This window comes from Salvia splendens, chromosome 2 (genome assembly GCF_004379255.2).
Source record: "Salvia splendens isolate huo1 chromosome 2, SspV2, whole genome shotgun sequence".
Lineage (NCBI taxonomy): Eukaryota > Viridiplantae > Streptophyta > Magnoliopsida > Lamiales > Lamiaceae > Salvia > Salvia splendens.
Window position 1 is genome coordinate 41,572,058 of NC_056033.1, and position 20,483 is coordinate 41,592,540.

At 36.6% G+C, this 20,483-nt stretch overlaps 3 protein-coding genes across 3 annotated transcripts; all 3 read left to right on the forward strand.

Annotated features, from left to right (window-relative positions):
* Positions 1-7,356: 7,356 nt before the first annotated feature.
* Positions 7,357-11,109, forward strand: LOC121766904 (protein S-acyltransferase 21-like). Its single transcript, XM_042163136.1, has 10 exons — positions 7,357-7,739; positions 8,260-8,373; positions 8,454-8,580; positions 8,688-8,896; positions 9,026-9,094; positions 9,218-9,289; positions 9,371-9,499; positions 9,603-9,683; positions 9,802-10,008; positions 10,217-11,109. Exons 1-10 carry the CDS (start codon positions 7,695-7,697, stop codon positions 10,991-10,993), a joined length of 1,830 nt encoding a protein of 609 aa, XP_042019070.1. The 5' UTR covers positions 7,357-7,694; the 3' UTR covers positions 10,994-11,109.
* Positions 11,110-11,440: 331 nt separating this feature from the next.
* LOC121780068 (MLO-like protein 9) lies at positions 11,441-14,525 on the forward strand. Its single transcript, XM_042177597.1, has 15 exons — positions 11,441-11,563; positions 11,787-11,844; positions 11,910-12,163; positions 12,251-12,367; positions 12,464-12,521; positions 12,615-12,703; positions 12,784-12,858; positions 12,938-13,026; positions 13,116-13,165; positions 13,242-13,282; positions 13,364-13,537; positions 13,619-13,654; positions 13,721-13,788; positions 13,873-13,933; positions 14,247-14,525. Exons 1-15 carry the CDS (start codon positions 11,441-11,443, stop codon positions 14,523-14,525), a joined length of 1,572 nt encoding a protein of 523 aa, XP_042033531.1.
* Positions 14,526-15,347: 822 nt separating this feature from the next.
* Positions 15,348-19,782, forward strand: LOC121792905 (spliceosome-associated protein 130 A-like). Its single transcript, XM_042191038.1, has 3 exons — positions 15,348-18,472; positions 18,707-19,198; positions 19,448-19,782. Exons 1-3 carry the CDS (start codon positions 15,467-15,469, stop codon positions 19,583-19,585), a joined length of 3,636 nt encoding a protein of 1,211 aa, XP_042046972.1. The 5' UTR covers positions 15,348-15,466; the 3' UTR covers positions 19,586-19,782.
* The last annotated feature ends 701 nt before the right edge of the window (positions 19,783-20,483 follow it).

The following is a 20,483-nucleotide window of genomic DNA, read 5'->3' on the forward strand; positions in this document are numbered from 1 at the left end:
GTATTTATAGAGTAAAAAAAAGAAAGAAAAAAAACGGACGAAAACGGTAACATTACCGTTTGAATTTTTTATTTTTTTTATTAAATTCAAATTTTTTTTAAAAAAATGATTTATTGCATCAACGTGACGAAGCCCACTCGCTGGCCGGCGAGTGGGTGTCACGCCTAGCGCCACGTCGCGCGGGCAGGTGGCGAGCTGGCGCGCCAGCCGTCTCGGTGGGACGGGCGTCTCGGCGAGATCGGGACGAGACGGGACGCTGCAACGCGTCTTGCTGCCGTCTCTTCTCGGAGGGACGAGATACGAGACACCCGCTCGACGCGTCGCGGGTGCTCTTATAGACAAAATAATAAAATTGGAAAATAACTGAACGACAATAGAGTATTCTTTATTTAACTCGAGAAAAATGAAAATTCATGAAATTAGACAATTTTGTAATTTGCTTTTATGGGATAAACAGATTTTAGGGGTGCAAAATACTGAAAAATCAAGCATCTAAATCAAAATTTAAATTTGGTTTGACTTTATGAAAATTTGTTTTGTTGTTACCTTCTGTCAAAGTTGAAACTTAGGTAATTACTAAAAATAATATAGATAAAATTTAAATTTAAATATTAAAATAAGCATTATATTGTTTTTTTTAAAACTTTTTAATAAGTTCCACTATAATGGAGCATTTCTTATTCGTCCACTAGTTAGATTTGTTTAGTAGTAGTATTGTTTTGTGAGTCAGGTGGAGAGAGAGAAAAAAATTAGGGAGAAAAAAATAAAGAGAAGGTTAATTTTTATATTTTAAGAAATGTATCATTAAGATACCCACGACTAAAAAGGAATGTGTGTGAACTAAAAGATGATGAAAAGAGTAAATGCTAGTACTAAGTTTGTTGGTTTAACATAAATAGATATATTTAATATTTTTAGGATTGAAATTGAACATATATACACATTATATAATATTAGAAGAATTTTTAATATTTTTGGATAATTTTTTAAAACAAAATATTTTTTTGGGATTTCAGATCTTATATTTTTGGATTTCATTTTTTCAAGTGTTTAGATTTATATTTAAGTTATTGATTCAGTTAGTAGACACAAAATCGAACCGAAACTCGAATGTTTGGTCCTAAATTCTATGATTAAAAAGTAATACAATATTCTCTTTTAAAGAAATACAAACACAATATGGAACGATTTGATATCTTTATTTATTATTTGATAATATAGTATAGTATTAGTACATTGCTTTTGATGTTACTACTTTAATCAACAACGAGAAACACAAGTGCATCTATCACTTGCACCACCGCAATTGCCTTGCACCTTCGTTCCTTCAACCGTTTTTTGGCAGAGTGCTAGACATAACTCAGGAGTACACACATCACACTCACAAGGAATTTCATTCAGACAAATTTTAGGCTTCATTATTTCATTATCTAGACGACCTGTAAAAGAAAAGAAAATAAATTAATTAGATTCACGGGCAGTATCGAATCCAGGTGGGGTCGGAGGGGATCGATCGATCTTATACTATTAAAAAAATGTTAGTACTTACTTTTGGTTATACGTCATAATCAAAATCCAATTTTCAATGTCCGATAAAATTGTTTACCTTGTACTTATATACTATTCTTTTAAATAAAAGATTTTTCAAGAATTTATGATTTAACTTTAACAACTTCAAATTTTTGTAAATGATGCAAGAAAAGATACATGTTGCTCGAGGCGAGCCAAAACGATCAAGACACATGTTTTCGACACCATATTTGAACATGAAAAAAAGAGTTTAAAACAACGATGGTATATGTGTGAAGAAGACTGATTACTTTAGCAAGGACGATAAAGAAGACGATGGAAAAAGAAACCATGAAAAGGGCAACGTCAAAGTCGAGACATTGCAATAATATTCTTCACCGTGTTCAACCCTACGAATTCTAATTTCTAGTTTTATTGATGGAGTGACGAAACTTGTAAGCACGTATAAATAGTGAGTATGTTGGAATAGAGGCCTACATTTCCAGATAATAAATCTTTTAGAAAAAGAGCAATCGAAAAAGATATAAAAATAAACATGATATTGATCTAGAGAAATGAGATTTACCTCTAACAATAAGAACCAATGACAAAAGCATAACAATGATAGCAATTTTGAAATAATCATTATTATTTATAAAGATGTACAGTCACATTAAAGTTAATGGATTTTAAATAATCCGTAGATACTATAAATACATAAAATTAATTGTACCATTGTCCGTAGATACTATAAATGCATAAAATTAATTGGGTCATTGTTTCATAATATACGATTCGTGCAATAAAAACTAACATCCTTAATTTATAGAATGTAACCTGTATTTTCATTGAAATCACTTAAATTGTATTAGTGAAATTATTCACTAATTAAACCTTTCATTACATGGAAATGAATTGATTACACTAGGCCCAGTACCTTTGATAATACTAATAACTAACAATATTTTTGTAAACTTGTTACACATGCTTAATTAATTAATTAAGTAAAATAAACACAACTATTATTTAATTTAATTAATGTAATAAAACAAACTAAGCTAACAAATGGAATAGTGTTGCAAATTCATGAATATAAATTTATTTCAATCGGGACTCAATATTCTTATTAGACGCAAATAAGACATATATAAATAAAACATGAATTCACCCTCAATAAAATAAAATCGAAAAACGATAAATATATAGTAGTACTACTATAGACTATGAAATAAAATAATAGAAGAAGCTTATTAAGGTTACTGTTATTTTGAATTATGTCTCATTTCTTCATCTCTTTTTGAATTCTGGCATTGTTAAAGTTGAATTTTTATAGAGTGTGAGTTTTACACTGCTTCTGAATTTTGTTTGAGCCCTTTTGTTTGGTGAGAGTTTGAAAATTTCCAATCTTTACTTTTGTTTGGTGTTGATTTTTATTGCTACAAATAAATGCACAGCTGTAAATTTATTCAAACAAAATAAATTAAACTATATGTTGATGGGGTGACGAAACTTATAAACGAATATAAATAGTGAGTATATATGTTGGAATAGAGGCCCTAACATTACAAAAATTAATAAATGAATGAATATAACAGCGTTTAAAAAATAGGTTTTCGGGAGTGTCAAAGTCCCCCACGAAGCTAATATTTGTACGTTCGACAAGATAATAAGGTACTCCAATATTGATAATTAAGTCACAATAAACTTTATCTATCATTGAATGAATCACATGAGTTGGGAGTGAGATGGAAAATCGTGAAACACACTCATCTTAGCAACGTGGAGACAAGCCGAGATCGAGATACATTACCAAAAAATAAATTTTTGATAGAAAGAACAATCAGATAAAATATAAAAATAAACATGACATCTAATTACGAGCAATGTATAATAGAAAGAAGAGATGATCCATAAAATTGAAAATTTACCTCTACAAGAAAGAACCAATGATAAAAGCATAACAAAGATAATTGCGAATTTGTTCATGGTGTGAGATTGAAATATAGTGCTTGTTGGTTGTTATTTTCTTTTATTCTTTGGGAATTTTGTATATGAGTTGAATACATATACTTATAAACAAAGAGATTGGTTTTTAACTTTGTTTTCGAAAAGCATAACGGCTTAGTTGCATAAAAACAAAGATTAATGACTTGTCGTTTCAGTTTTCAAATAGTCAATTAACATTAAAATAGATGTAACAGTCACATTAAAGTTTATGGATTTTAAATAATCCTTAGATACTATAATACATAAAATTTGTTGGTCGAAAATACAATAATAAATTTATAGTACTGATAGTACTATATAAGGATAATTGTTTCATAAGAATTTTTTTTCAATGGTATACATAATTCTAACCTTCTAAGTTTCGTATAGTACAAACGAGTATATCCTTAATTTATAAAATGTAATCTGTATTTTCATAGAAATTACTTAAATTTTTATATGTGAAATTATTTACTAGTACAAATTAGTAAAACTTTATATTACGGGCGTGTTCACTATAGGCGATCTTCATTTATAACATTTGGAAGAATTAAATCTTTCAGGAATTGAGCCATAATTAGCCACATGTATAATTATTTCCCCATTGTTTAGTATTCAAGAATTGGCCCAAATATTATCCAAAATAAAGACTTTGACTTAATAGAATTATGAATTAACAAATTAGAAAGATGAAAAAGTAGAAAGGTGGAAAAGTGGTGCATTTTTCAATGCACAAACAAATCTTACTTATAAGGCAAAAATTCAATTCTTCCGCAATTGACATGAATAGTACGGACCACACCTCAATTGTAAAGCCCCCAATAATTAATTAGTGGAAGGTGAACATCATGATTCCCCTAATTGGACCAAGAATTACCCAATTATTACATAGTGAACACGCCCTACATTATGCCCAAATGTTGAATACAACCCATATAAATATTTAGACCCAGCCCAATACGAATAAGATATACTACTACTAACTAACAATAATTTTGTTCAAAAAAAACTTATAATCACATTCTTAATTTTAACAAAATAAAATAAACGTAACTTTTAATTAATTAATTAATTAATGTAATAAAACAAACTAATTAACTAATGGAATTGTTTACAAATATATTCATGAATATAAATTTATTTCAATCGGACTCAATATTCTTATTAGACGCAACTAAAATATTTATACATAAATAAAACATGAATTCATCTTCAATAAGATAAAATTATAAAACGATAAACAACAATAAGAAAATAAATAAGTCGAAACAACAATATATAACACTATAATAATAAAATTAAATAACATGCTTCTAATTTTAATTTTTAAACAGATAAAAATGCCTCTTTGCTGTTATCATCATTATTACTACTACTCCACTAATTATTTGTAATTGTACTAATTATTAGTAATTAGCACAAGGATAAGTACAATTACAAATATCGGTAGCAACATTGCAATGGCCTTTAATCCCTCCTTTAACCTTTTGTTTGCATAGTGAATTGCATATATCATCATTGCACACTCCACAGCCACAACAAATTTGTTGTATGCAAACTCCAGCCTTAATTATTTCATTATCATTGTCACCTAAAAAACAAATGTCATTAGTTATAAGTTATAATTGATGGCAGAGCAAGATATTTCACGTTAGGAGCTAAAAACAACTTTCTCAACAAATTTCTTTTTAAATCAAAACAAAAATTAAATGCTGAATTATACACATTTCACTAATCTCCAAAAATCTATTTTTGTTATAGATTCTTGATATTCATTTCAAAACAAAGAGATACTACAAAGACAGATAAATGAGTCAATTGAAGGTCTAGTATATGTAAAACAAACCCATGATCTCATATTTAACTAGTTAAATAACGATCTTATAGTTTTTACATAAATTTACTAGAATTTTCCTATAAAATTATAAAGTTATTGGTGACAAAACTATACTTCTAAAATAATATTTCCCTCATCCCACGTTACTTGAGTCATTTATTTTCCACACTCGTTTTGAAAAAAATGATAATAAATAGTTAAAGATGAGAGATAGTAAAGTAAGGGAGAGAATAATATAGAAAAGAGTCTTCTCGTTCGTATTCTCTCCCTTACTTAACTTTCTCTCCATTTTAACTATTTATAATATATTTTTTAAAATGATTAAAAAAAAGTGACTATGTGAGACATATGGATTAATTAACATAAAATATAAATCTATTATTGAAAATTACCTCTACAAAATAGAACTAACGATAGAAGTATAACAGCTCGTGCAAGTTCTTCATTGTTTGAGACTTAAATTGAAATGATAAGTTGATGGATACTAATAGATGATTTCATATTATTTATAGATGAGTGCCAACTTACTTTCTTTTTGTAAATTAAATATTTATGTGGACAGGATAGCAGCAAATTTAATGATTTGGCCTTTAAATTTGAAAAGGAAATAAATATTAAATGAGAGATATCACTGGCAATAAAGTACTTATAAATATTTATACAATCCCATTAATTTATACTCCAATATAGATTGAGTCCTTTTATTTTATAAAAAAGTAAGTTATTTTTCATGAAATATATGACTCACTTCTTCTCTGAAAATTTGTCACTTATTTCAATTTTTTGTTCGTCACCAAAATTTGTCACCTTTAATTTGTAATACTATTTTTGGCATTCGACTAATGCTATAAAATTAGGACTCATATTTCACTTACTTTTTGAACTCACTTTCTATTATTACAGGTTCTTAAAATCTGTGTTGGGTCAAGTGGTGACAAATTATTAGAAACGGAGAGAGTAATAGTATGAAGTCATTATTGTATTATGACAAATTTACTTATAATTTTTAGTTAAAAAAATTATACTACTATCTAAACTATGTGGTTTCTTGTTAAGTTATTATATTGGCGTCAATGCAAGACGTTTATAATCAAAAGAACGAAAAAATATTGTTCAGATTTTGAAATTTGTATAATTATTTTTTATATACTCGAATCTAAAATTCTGAATATGCCACTGGTAGCAACGTGGAGTGAAAACCTCCTACCATGTATGATGAATACGATTTATGGTAGCTTGATATACTTCCATTGAATGTAAGTATACATTTAACAAAGAGTTAATTGTGACTAATGAAAATTCAGAGTGATGGCCCACCCAATAATGAACAAGCAAAGAATTGATCGAGACCAATGTGGTCGTCGCCAAATAAGGACTTTGGCCCTAAATTGGGTCAGACAAAGAATTGATCGAGACCAACGTGGTCGTAGCCAAATAAGGACTTTGGCCCTAAATTGGGTCGAATACTACATACTCTAATGTCTCATGTCGGTTTTGAGTGGTAATTGGCGTGGAGTTTATGCCATCCACAATGATTATTTTGGGGGCAGTTTCAATAAATTATTTCAAGTCGAATTACTTCGAAAAAATATAGAGACATGGCCTTAGTAAGTGACAAAAAGTTTTTTCTAACTTCGTCAATATTTACATAAACAAATTATGAATCGCAATGCATTAAAATAAGCCTTTAGCTTTATGGGTTTGACTTTTTAAAAGTAGAATCTTTTATTATAATACCCAAATTTAATATAGATTATTTACCAAACAAAGCCAGTACATATCAAAGTTCAATAAAAGATTAAATCATTAAAGTAATTATGATGCTTTTAATATGTTTGTTGTCATCATTCTTCACAATTTATAAGTTGACAACACATTAAGTAAATAAGTAAAATTTGCTTTACTATTTACACCAGAAAAATAAGTTAATGAATTTATTTCTCTGTTTGGTGCTACATTTTGAGGTAAAAAATAAAATGTTAGTCATTGACCGACCATTCTTTCTCGAGAATATAGTAAATGTGAGCATTAGTTCAATTTTGTATTTATATTTTCTTTTAGTTTCCTCACCTTTATGCAGGCTGATTGCTCGATAATTCGTATTGCATAGCCCTAGATGTCTGAGTGAAAAAGTAACTGAATGGGTCGTGTCAAAATGACATTTTTGCATATGGGTCAGCATTAGAATCTAGTGAGGGATATTGGAGTTTGTGGGTTCAGTTATTAGTTCAATTTGCTTGAGAGGAAATATAAGGTTACTGCTATTTTGAATTATGTCCCATTTCTTCATCTCTCTTGGAATTCTGGCATTGTTAAAGTTTGAATTTTTATAGAGAGTGAGTTTTACACTGCTTTTGAATTTATGGCGAGGCGTCATGGGTGGCAACTCCCTGCTCACTCCTTTCAGGTTTGAATTTTTAGTTTTTCTCTTTTATTTTGTTTGAATCCTTTTTGTACACTGTGATTGGTTGATATTTTTGAATGTAGGTTTTATCTTTTGTTTGGTGAGAGTTTGAAATTTTCCATCCTTACTTTTGTTTGGTGCTGATGTTTACTGTGACATGCTTCCATTTTGGGATTGTTGTTTATTTTAGTAGTTTCCTTGTTGCAGTTACAGAATTGTGATTTATGATTTGGCAGAAAGTTTTTATTGATATACTATTTGGGATTTTGGATAATGCCTTTTTGAGCAAGTTTGAAAATGATGTTTGAAGTTTTTTAGTATTTTTTGCTTATTTATATTGTGGGAAATAAAACTTAGTTGAAATCTGGTTTGATTGATGTAAATGGAGTAATTTTCCAGTGCTTATTGGCTGAAGCTGCAAAATTAGTGATTTTGATGAAATTTAGTGGCATTTAATGTAAAATGATTTGGAATATGTATCTTGTTGTGTCCACATTCTTAAATCTTTTCCTTCCCTATGCAGGTTGTGGCAATAATGGTTTTTTTCCTATTATCCATTGCTTTCTATTCATTTTTCGCTCCTTTTTTGGGGAAGGAAATCTGTGAGTACATTGCTATAGGCATCTATTCTTTTCTGGTAAGTGTGATTGAAGCTCAGTTTTCTTCTTTATGTTCGTTTGAATCCCAACTCTTAATATCAGTTCAACATTCATCCAGGCACTCTCCGTGTTTATACTTTATGTGCGATGCACGGCTATAGATCCTGCTGATCCTGGAATTCTCATTGAAGCAGACAGTGACAAGATGTCACCGTGCACATCTCATGTTGGCACGGAGTCGACTGGTAAGTAACTTGAAGAGATGCATATAAGAAGTGAAGGGTCTCTTTTCAATGACCATGTTGCTAGTTTAGCCTAATCTTCTAGTAACAGCCTTGACTGTCGTGACTAGGTACGTTATCTGCAGCTGAAGAGCCTGGTAAATTCGTAGGGTCGAAGAATGGTGGAGCATCTTATGAACATGATTCAGGTTGTTGTTCGAATGTGGGATGTTGCCTTTGCTATTGCCTTGTGAAGGAGGATTGTCGCAAGTATGAAAATCATGTAGAGGAACAAAATGACGAGGAGGAGGCTTTGTTCTGCACATTGTGCAATGCCGAGGTACGCCAGTTGAAGGCCTATTTAAGGGGTTTGGTAGTTTGCATTAGTAACACCAAATTTTGAGAGTAATTTATACGATTGATTTCTAAAATGGCGGTAAAAATTGCTGATTTAGTTTCCAATTCTTAGGTTCGCACATTAAGCAAACATTGCAGAAGTTGTGACAAATGTGTTGATGGATTCGATCATCACTGCCGGGTGAGTAAAAGAGGTTCAACTTGATTAGTTAGATAATCATGTTGTCTACCATGCTCCTATAGATTATCAAAGTAATATATGATGGATCTTAACTGTCGTGATTGATTTTTCCGATGCTTGCAGTGGCTGAATAATTGTGTGGGCAGGAAAAACTACATATCGTTCTTTTGTTTAATGGCTGCAAGCCTTGCCTGGGTATGATCTTCGCTAGTCTTGCTTGTATAGCCGATCCTGTTTCACCACTCGTCCAATTAACATATGCATTTTTGGTTCCAGCTCGTATTCGAAATCACAGTGGGGATTGCCGTGCTTGTTCGCTGTTTTGTTGATAGGAAAGCTACTGAGGTCGCAATCGCTGACAGGCTCGGAGATGGATTTTCTCGCCCTCCATTCGCTACTGTGGTGGTATATTATTACAACCTTTTATATTTTATCTTCTTTTTTATGTAATTTGCTCATTTATTTCGCTGTAAAGATTCAATTGTCGTCATGTTTGCTTCCTTTCCAGGCTCTGTGTATAGGTGTTTCCTTACTCGCGACCGTTCCTTTGGCAGAGTTATTCTTTTTCCACATCATTCTTATCCGAAAGGTGGGACGTGAGATTTGATTCTCATTTATGCTTCTGTTCTTTGCCTAACGAGACTCGGTCGTGTGTCAAATCGAAGGTGGCAGTGTAGTTATGGCATGTTCTTTTGCCTTTTTTGCAGGGTATAACGACGTATGAGTATGTCGTTTCCATGAGGAGCCAAAGTGAACCCCCCGGACCTTCTGTAGACGGAGGAGATCTGGAAAGCTTACCCTCTTCGCCAACAAACTCTGCTGTGACCGCCATTAGCGGTAAAAGCTCCATTGGAATGGGTCTGCAACGTAAAGGCGCTTGGTGCACTCCACCGAGGATATTTATGGATCATCAGGTAACAACGATGCTGAAATTTGACCTCGTTTTCGTGCGTGCCATCTAGACATTGCCGATTTGTTCGGTTACTAGGGATGCCATCTTCATGTGAAGCCTAATTTGTTGTTTGTCGTTGGATCTTTTATATCGTTGAACGTGGAGTCGGTTGTTTGTCGTCCGATCATTTGTCGTGTTGATTGTTTTTGAAGTTTCTTGTTGGTTTGCAGGACGAAATCGTATCTCACCTTGAGCCCGGTCGGCTACCATCGACTGTCGATCCGGATCACGTCGTCCAACCCGACAAGGGAAAAAAACCGTCACAGCGACCCATCAGAATCAGCGTGCGGAAGCTGGCGAAACTGGACTCCCACGAGGCGATCAAAGCCGGTGCAAAGGCCCGAGCATCGTCCTCCGTCCTACGCCCCATCGGTTCCCGACCTCATTCGTACGACGGCGACCACTTGTCGAGCATGACCATGAGCAGCCCTGCTAGTACGAGACACGGTCACTACAAGACCAACGCTCGAGCGGGAACGTCTCGGTTGTCGCCGGCGAAGAGCTCGTACCCGCCGAGCCGAAGCGCCAGCAACCGGAGCAGCCCTCTCACCGCAAACCTCACCCCCTCGCCGATGGGGCAGCACTCATCGAACTTCAACCAGACGAGGAACAACAACAATAATGCGGGACCCGCAGACAGGGCGAAGTCCTCGGTGTTCTGGGATCCGGAGGCAGGGAGGTTTGTCTCGTCCGCGTCGAGGGGCGTCGGTGGTTCTTCTTCGTCTGCGGCGACGGAGCTCACGTACTCGGGCCAGTCGATATTCTTCGGAGGGCCGCTCGTGAACGAGCAGATGAACAGGAGCGGGAGCTCGGCTGGGGCACCACAACGGAGCTCGACGGCGAGTTACTACCAGCAAGGGAGATCGCAGCGTGGAGGGCAGCTTCCTGTGTTTGTGCCGAGTGATTCACAGCAGCAGCAAAACCAATATTCTTCTAATTTAGATTAGCATTTTGATTAATGTTTTCTGTTACTAGTTTTCAGCAGTAGAGTTAGATAGTTACATTTATCATGTCACGTCAACTTAATTTTGCAGCAAAAGGAGAAATAGTATTATTACAATGTTTAAAATTACAAAATTATACAGTAAATCTCATTATATTTATGTCATTTTTTATTCACATTTCCTTTCTCACAATGGCATTCTCGTAATTAAACCCAACTCCACGCTCCAATAGTTGACTCACCCGGTCCAGTTCTGTTACAACTCCCTTGAACCGGCCTTGCTCTTCCCTTCGAAAATCTCTTTCAATTTACTATTATAAGATAACATGCCAAAAAATCATTCTCTCACATGGATTTTTATTCATTCCAACTTGAAAAAGACTTGAGAAATCAACAGATTTGACTCTTTTTCTTTCTTTTTTTTCTTTCCTTTTCTTGTTGGTTGTTGACTATGGGCGGAGGCGGAGGAGGGAGGGAGCTCGACGCCACCCCCACATGGGCAGTGGCGCTCGTCTGTTTAGTGATTGTTGTGATCTCCATCATATTGGAGAAAACTATTCATAAAACAGCACATGTATTTTTTAATCCTTTTTCCTCTTTGAGTTTTTTTTTGTGATATGGTCTAGTTTTTATTGGCCATGATCATAACATTTTTGGAGAAAAGTGTGTTTATGATCATGATTAAACGATTTTTGATGTTTTTGCAAGAAAATTATGAATCATTGTTCCATTTCTTTCCACATCAAAATCTTCTATTGAAATGTTTGTTTTCCCTTAATTTTTTTTTGTATTTGTAGGCTTTTGAAAAGAGGAAGAGAGTGGCATTGGTTGAAGCTCTTGAGAAAATCAAAGGAGGCAAGACCTCTCTCTCTCTCTCTCTCTGAGTTACTCATCTTCCGTTTCTCATGTGCAATCTGCAGAGCTTATGGTGCTCGGATTCATATCCCTACTTCTCACGTTCGGGCAAACTTACATCACGCAAGTGTGCATCCCCGAGAAAATCTCAGAAACAATGCTGCCATGTGAGTTCAAGGAGAAGAATCATGAGGAGGGTGGTGGCGGTGCGGACGCAAAGGCTCCAAGTCAGGAGGCAGCCCATCGGAGGAGGCTCCTCTCGCACACACGAAGGATGTTGGGAGGAGGTGGTGCTGACTCAGCCAAAGGCTGCCATGATGTGACAATGCCATCTCCTTTCCCATATATATGTGATGGATTAATTGATCAAAACAATAAAAAAAAGTTTATGTTTTGAATTTGGTAGGGATATGTGCCTCTCATCTCTGTAAGTGCACTTCATCAGCTCCACATCTTCATCTTCTTCTTGGCCGTGTTTCACGTCTTCTACAGTGCTATAACCATGATGCTCGGGAGGCTCAAGGTACGCCTCATTGAATCTTCACAAATCACACTCTTGTGATTAGTCTTGTTTGGGTCGAACTTTAAGGATGTCTCACTCGCGCCTCCTTTGGTCTAGATTCGAGGATGGAAGGAATGGGAGAGACAGATTGCAGAGGAAACTGATGGATCTTCTGGTATTTTTATTTTTGTTTTATGACAATAAAGGAAAGAAAAGTGATCAACATAAACATGGGTTTGAACTAAGTTTTCCTTCTTGTCTTAAGCAGATGCTGCAAGATTCAGGCTTACACATGAAACATCTTTTGTCAAAAGCCATTCGAACGCGTGGATGGAAAATCCCATCATATTTTACATCGTAAGCATGAAACTTTTTGCAAGATTTTTGAGGCCCTTTTTTCATCGGCTCCATTGATGAGTTTGGAAGCTTGTTTTTAGGTCTGCTTTTTCCGACACATGCTGTATTCAGTTCAGAAGCCAGACTACTCCGCTCTGCGCCATGGATTCGTATCAGTGAGTTTTTATGATGGAAAATGTGATGAGCTATGAACATTTTAGCATATGAACAAAATCTGCATATCTATCTATATAGGTCCATCTCTCTCCTGGGACGAAGTTCGACTTTCAGAAATACATCAAGAGGTCATTGGAGGATGACTTCAAAGTGATTGTGGGAATTCCGTATGGTCCCTTTTTCTCCGAATACCATTAATGATCAGAAAATTTCAAAGTAAAGTCACATGAGTAAATGTTCGTATTGCCTGTTTCAGCCCGTATCTGTGGATGATATCAGTCGTGTATCTGCTGTTGAACGTCAAGGGTAAGTAGGTTGTTCCTATTCTATTTCAAACTCAACGTTAATTTTTCGTCACACGTTCATCTGCAATGTTTTGCAGGAGGGCAGGTTATGTTCATAATGTCGATTTTCCCCCTACTGGTAAGGCAATGGCCTTAGAAAAGCATGATTTCTTGATCATTTTATCAAATGTGACAGAAGCTGACTATTTGGTTGATTAAGGTAATCTTAGCAGTTGGCACGAAGCTGCAGTCGATCATAACACAGATGGCAATCGAGATCCAAGAAAAGCACGCGGTAGTGCAGGGCATCCCGCTCGTGCAAGTCTCTGATAGGCATTTCTGGTTCAGCAACCCCACATTAGTCCTTCACTTGATCCATCTCACCCTATTTCAGGTTTCCAGACTCGTTCCTCGTTCTCTTGAGGCACGTTTTCTTGATCTTCTTGAGACTGACTGCGATTTCTGTTTCTTGCAGAACGCATTTGAGATCACATTCTTCATTTGGATAACGGTATACACCATCTCTCTCCTCCTCACTCTCTCATGAAATGGCTTAAAACAGCCTCTTCTGATGCAGTATGAATTTGGGCTGCATTCATGTTTTCACAAATACTTCCTTCTTGCTGTCATCAGAGTTTGCATCGGGTAAGTCCCCCGGTTCTGTGTCGCACTAAACGTGCTTGAACGAGCTTTTATTATGATAAACGAACCTCAAAATCTTCACCTCAGGATATGTGTGCAGATCGTCTGCAGCTACATTACTCTCCCCCTCTACGCCCTCGTCACACAGGTAATACAAGAAACTCTCCATTCACAATCAAGAAAGATTTTTTTCAATAATTCAAGAATCCCACCAAAATCTTGGCCTAGTATTCTCCAAACATGAAGATGGGGATCATGGGATCACACATTAGTTAAAAAAACAGAAAAATGCAAAATTTCAAGAATCCCACCAAAATCATGGCCTAATTTGATTCAAACATGCAAAAAGATGAAATCTTTAGGTGTGATCACACATAAGTACCCCCCCCCCCCCAAAAAAAAAATCAAGAATCCAAACCAAAAATTTAGCCTAATTTACTTCAAACCTGCACCTTTTATAGATGGGATCACACATGAAGAAATCCATCTTCGATGAGCAAACTTCCAAGGCTCTCGTGAGCTGGCACAACAAGGTGAAGAAGAAGCACGACCACGAGAGTGACCATGTCCCCATCCACACAAAGAAGGTAGGAGAGAGCGACTCATCACCCGACCACTCTCCAAATCACCTGGCTGCAGGTGGGGCTGCCTTGGTTGTTGCTGAGTCGAGCATTGAGATGTCCGATCAGAACTCGCCTAAGGAACGGATGATCAAGATAGATCTGCTAACGGGGCTTTGATCCCCAATGCTGTTCATGTAGGAGGTAGAAGTCATAGCACAAGAAGGTTAGAATAGGCTTGCAAATTTAGTTAGTACTTAGGAGTAGTTGTTTAAGTCATCTTGTGAAGGTGTTATTTTTTGTACAATTCTTTTAAGTTTTGGGAAATCTCACATTCTTTAGCGATAATCCAAGAATCTGTTGTGATTGAATCAGTTGCATTCTTATCATTCTTCTACACTTCTTTCATCTTTTGAGTTCAAACATATTCTGCTTCATACCTTTGCCTGATTTTATTTCCATTATTTAATTTGTTAGTGATGATTCTGGAAAAACTGTGAGCTGTTTCAAGATGGGATTTTTATGAGGTGAAGATTGCCAATTTAGTAAGTACTATGACAGATGAAAAATCAGTAAAATTGCATTTTAAAAAAATGGGATATGGATCTGTGCTATTATTCTGCATTTTCTTGATTCAAGGTTTATTTTTTTCTTTATTTACTGTATTAGCTATTTGTTGATCATGTCATGATGTTGAGATTCCATAGCTTTAGCTGTTTTGTGGAGTAATAGATATGATTTGTTTATTTAAAACAATCAATCTGCATTGCCTAATGATGTGAAAAATGTGGCATAAAATGTGACAGAAGGAAAAAAAAGAAGAAGAATTGAATTAAAAACTATCTACGTATAAATATAATAAAAATGACATCAAATATTTAAAGAAGCATTTCAAAATGAGACATTTAATAGAAGACAGAGAAAAATAGATTTGAAGATCTCAAATCTCGGGGCATTAAATCCATTAGCCAAACGCGGTCTTAAATCAATAAAACAAGGAGCCAAATCACTTCCCTCCTACTTCACTTCCCCAAATTCTAGGGTTTCTCTAAACCCTCACTCGCTCCCTCTCTCTCTCTCTCTACACGCAAATCTGACCTTCTTCTTCTCCGCCAATCACCATGTACCTCTACAGTCTAACCCTTCAACAATCCACTGGAATCCTCTGCGCCATAAATGGCAGTTTCTCCGGCGGCAAATCACAAGAGATCGCGGTCGCGCGCGGCAAGGTCCTGGAGCTTCTGCGCCCCGACGACAACGGTAAGCTCCAGTCTCTCCTCTCTGTTGAAATCTTCGGTGCTATTCGCTCATTAGCTCAATTTCGCCTCACTGGTGCGCAAAAGGATTACATAGTGGTCGGGTCGGATTCGGGGCGCATTGTAATCCTTGAGTACAATAAAGAGAAGAATACGCTCGAAAAAGTTCATCAGGAGACGTTTGGGAAGTCGGGATGCCGTAGGATAGTACCCGGCCAGTACTTGGCAATTGACCCTAAGGGTAGAGCTGTAATGATTGGTGCGTGCGAGAAGCAGAAGCTTGTTTATGTTTTGAATAGGGATAGTGTAGCTAGGTTAACTATTTCGTCTCCGTTGGAGGCGCACAAGAGCCACACTATAGTTTACTCGATTTGTGGGGTGGATTGTGGGTTCGACAATCCTATTTTTGCGGCTATAGAGCTGGATTACTCGGAGGCTGACCAGGACCCCACCGGTCAAGCTGCTAATGAGGCGCAGAAGCATTTGACCTTCTATGAATTGGATCTGGGGCTTAACCATGTGTCTAGGAAATGGTCTGAGCAGGTTGACAATGGTGCTAATATGCTTGTGACTGTACCCGGTGGTGGGGATGGGCCGAGTGGTGTGCTTGTTTGTGCGGAAAATTTTGTAATATACAAGAATCAGGGGCATCCTGATGTAAGGGCAGTCATTCCGAGGCGTGAGGACTTGCCTGCGGAGCGTGGTGTTCTGATTGTCTCGGCTGCTATGCATAAGCAGAAATCCATGTTTTTCTTCTTGTTGCAAACTGAATATGGGGATGTATTCAAAGTGACACTGGACCATGACAATGACAGGGTAAAAGAGTTGAAGATCAAGTATTTTGATACTATTCCAGTCACATCTTCCTTGTGTGTCTTGAAATCTGGGTTTCTGTTTGCTGCATCAGAATTTGGAAACCATGCCTTGTATCAGTTTCAGGCGATTGGTGATGATCCTGACGTGGAGGCGTCTTCTGCTACACTGATGGAAACAGAGGAAGGTTTCCCGCCAGTGTTCTTCCAGCCTAGAAAGCTGAAGAATCTTGTTCGGATCGATCAAATTGAGAGCTTAATGCCTATTATGGATATGAAAGTGTCCAATCTATTTGAGGAAGAAACCCCTCAAATCTTTTCACTTTGTGGGCGTGGACCACGTTCTTCTCTGCGGATACTGAGACCAGGTTTGGCTATTAGTGAAATGGCAGTTTCACAATTACCTGGTGTTCCAAGTGCTGTATGGACTGTCAAAAAGAATGTGAATGATGAATTTGATGCCTATATTGTTGTCTCTTTTGCAAATGCCACTCTCGTACTTTCCATTGGTGAAACTGTTGAAGAAGTTAGTGATAGTGGATTTCTTGACACTACGCCTTCTCTTGCTGTTTCTTTGATTGGTGATGACTCCTTGATGCAAGTCCACCCGGGTGGTATCAGGCATATCAGAGAAGATGGGCGTATCAATGAATGGAGGACTCCAGGAAAGAGAACAATTGTTAAGGTTGGGTCTAATAGAAATCAGGTTGTCATTGCTCTGAGTGGAGGGGAGCTAATATATTTTGAAGTTGATATGACAGGGCAGCTGATGGAGCTTGCAAAACATGAAATGTCCGGAGACATAGCCTGTTTAGATATTGCTCCTGTCCCAGAAGGACGACAGAGATCTCGCTTTCTGGCTGTTGGATCTTATGACAATACGATCCGCATCTTGTCTTTGGACCCCGATGACACCATGGACATTTTGAGTCTTCAAAGTGTTTCATCTCCTCCGGAGTCCCTACTCTTTCTTGAAGTTCAGGCTTCATTAGGAGGTGAGGATGGAGCAGACCACCCCGCTAACCTCTTTCTAAATGCTGGTTTGCAAAATGGAGTTCTATACAGAACGGTTGTGGATATGGTGACTGGCACACTCTCAGATGCTCGTTCTCGATTCTTAGGTCTCAGAGCACCTAAGCTCTTTTCTATTTTTGTGAGAGGGAGACAAGCTATGCTTTGCTTGTCAAGTAGACCTTGGCTTGGATATATACACCAAGGTCACTTCCTTCTTACCCCTCTGTCGTATGAGACACTTGAATATGCCGCCTCCTTTTCGTCGGACCAGTGTGCAGAAGGTGTTGTAGCTGTGGCTGGGGATGCTTTGAGGGTTTTCACCATCGAGAGACTAGGAGAATCATTTAATGAAACTGCTATACCTTTGAGGTATACACCAAGGAAGTTTGTTGTTCATCCCAAGCGAAAGCTTTTGCTTATAATCGAGACCGATCAGGGAGCATTCACTGCAGAAGAACGTGAAGCTGCAAAAAAGGAATCATTTGAGGCTGCTGGGATGGGTGAGAACGGAAATGCAGAGCAGATGGAGAATGGTGATGATGAGGAGAACAATAACCCTCTTACAGACGAACAATATGGTTATCCCAAGGCAGAGTCTGGAAGGTGGGTTTCTTGTATCAGAGTTTTAGACCCGAGGACAACACAGACGACCTGTTTACTTGAGCTTCAGGATGGTGAAGCAGCATTTAGCATGTGCACTGTCAATTTTCATGACAAGGAGTACGGAACTCTTTTGGCTGTAGGAACAGCAAAGGGCCTACAGTTTTGGCCCAAAAGATCCTTCGAGGCTGGATATATCCATATATATAGGTTCAAGGAAGATGGGAAGGTTCTTGAACTTCTGCATAAAACACAAGTGGAAGGTGTCCCTCTTGCTTTGGCCCAATTTCAGGGAAGACTGCTGGCTGGAATAGGACCTGTGCTTAGATTATATGATTTGGGGAAAAGAAGATTGCTTAGGAAGTGTGAGAATAAGTTGTTCCCTAATTCAATTACATCTATCCAGACATACCGTGATCGGATTTATGTTGGTGATATGCAAGAGGTATGTCGTCTGAACATCTTTGTATATTAAATTATTAATTGGCGTGTTTGACAAAATTATAAAGTTTTATCCTTCAGTATGGGGGTTGCAAGTTATGTTCCTTATTTTACAAATCGTTAGAGAGGGTGCAGATTCTACCCTATCCCTAGATGTATAATATTAGAATGTTACTATATAGATCTAGGTGCAGTTTCTTCCAACTTATTCTAAATACTGTAACTGTTTGTTTTGCAGTCATTCCACTACTGCAAGTATAGACGCGATGAAAACCAGCTGTACATATTCGCTGATGACACAGTCCCCAGATGGCTTACTGCCGCACAGCATGTAGATTTCGACACCATGGCAGGGGCAGACAAATTTGGTAACGTTTACTTTGTTCGGTTGCCACAAGATGTCTCTGATGAGATCGAAGAAGATCCAACTGGTGGTAAGATAAAATGGGAGCAGGGGAAGCTGAACGGGGCACCAAACAAAGTGGAGGAAATAGTTCAGTTCCACGTTGGTGATGTGGTCACTTGCTTGCAGAAGGCATCTTTGATACCAGGAGGTGGGGAGTGCCTCATTTATGGGACTGTAATGGGGAGTTTGGGGGCGTTCCTCCCATTCACATCCCGTGATGATGTTGATTTCTTCTCTCATTTGGAGATGCACCTTCGACAGGAGTACCCACCTTTGTGTGGCAGAGACCACATGGCCTATAGATCTTCCTACTTCCCGGTGAAGGTGAGTTGCAAGATTCTTCCATCTCTGTCTGTCATGATTGCATGCGATTTGTTTTGTGCCCGATATACTGCTTACTGAATAGGGAGGGAACTAGACAGGGATGATGCCTAGCTTATGTTACATTGATCAGTTTTCTTTGATGAACTCCTCACTATGTTTCGGTTTCACTCCACGTGGCTCAATGCATTGGCACCACTTCCGTTGTATTAGTCTATCTTGCTTGTTAACTCCACTCCTCTGTGACTGCAGGATGTGATTGATGGAGATTTGTGTGAACAGTTCCCAACTCTGCCTATGGACATGCAACGCAAAATTGCGGACGAGCTTGATAGAACTCCAGGGGAGATCATGAAGAAACTGGAAGAGATAAGAAACAAAATCATCTGAGATTGATCTTCACGTTGATGACTCCTTATCTTTACAGCATTTGCGTTTGCAGGCCTGTTGTTTTCCTTGTTACTAAGTACTTAAATGTTGATGCATCATCTTGTTCATATATTTGAGGTTTTTGCAGTTTCACTTTCTTGTTTGTGTGACATTTGCTCTAATAGACGATTTTATATACATATTTTTTATAAGGGAAATTGGTAGACTATAGTAGGAGTGAGAAATAGAAAAAGAAAATGTCGGTAAAATAAGGAAAATTATATGAAAAAATAATACTCCTAGTATATCTTTTATTCATTAGAATTATAATTTCATTCAATAATACTTTTTCTAACAATAGTAACTTTTATTAAAAAAAAATTAGTAATATTATTTTTTAAAAAAATAGTAATTTTAATTTGAAATAATTTAGTTTAGTAAAAAAGTTTTAGCAATAATGAAATATGATGTGTCTTATTACCCACATCAAATGAATTATAATAGATATTATTAAATGTAAGGATAACAAAATCCATTATGTCGAATTGAATGGAATTACAACCATTAAAATAATACTAATAATCAACATGGATTGAGGCCATGCTCCTCCTCTAGCTGATTATCAATTAATTTATCCTTTTTATAGGAAAGATCTTAATAATTATGTTCTATTATGAATTAAATGTTTTTCAGCAATATAATAGGGTAATACATTTGTTTAGGGAAGTTGAATTCATGGCATTGCCATTAACTGATAATAATAATAATAGGTTACCATTGACCAACAAATTTATTCGACGAATACAACAAACTAATTATTAGCATTATATGTTCTTCTCTAAATGAGTCAAGATTCTATATTACTAGCAATCGAAATGTGTTAATCTCATTTTATAAATATTATTCTATGGTTCAAATT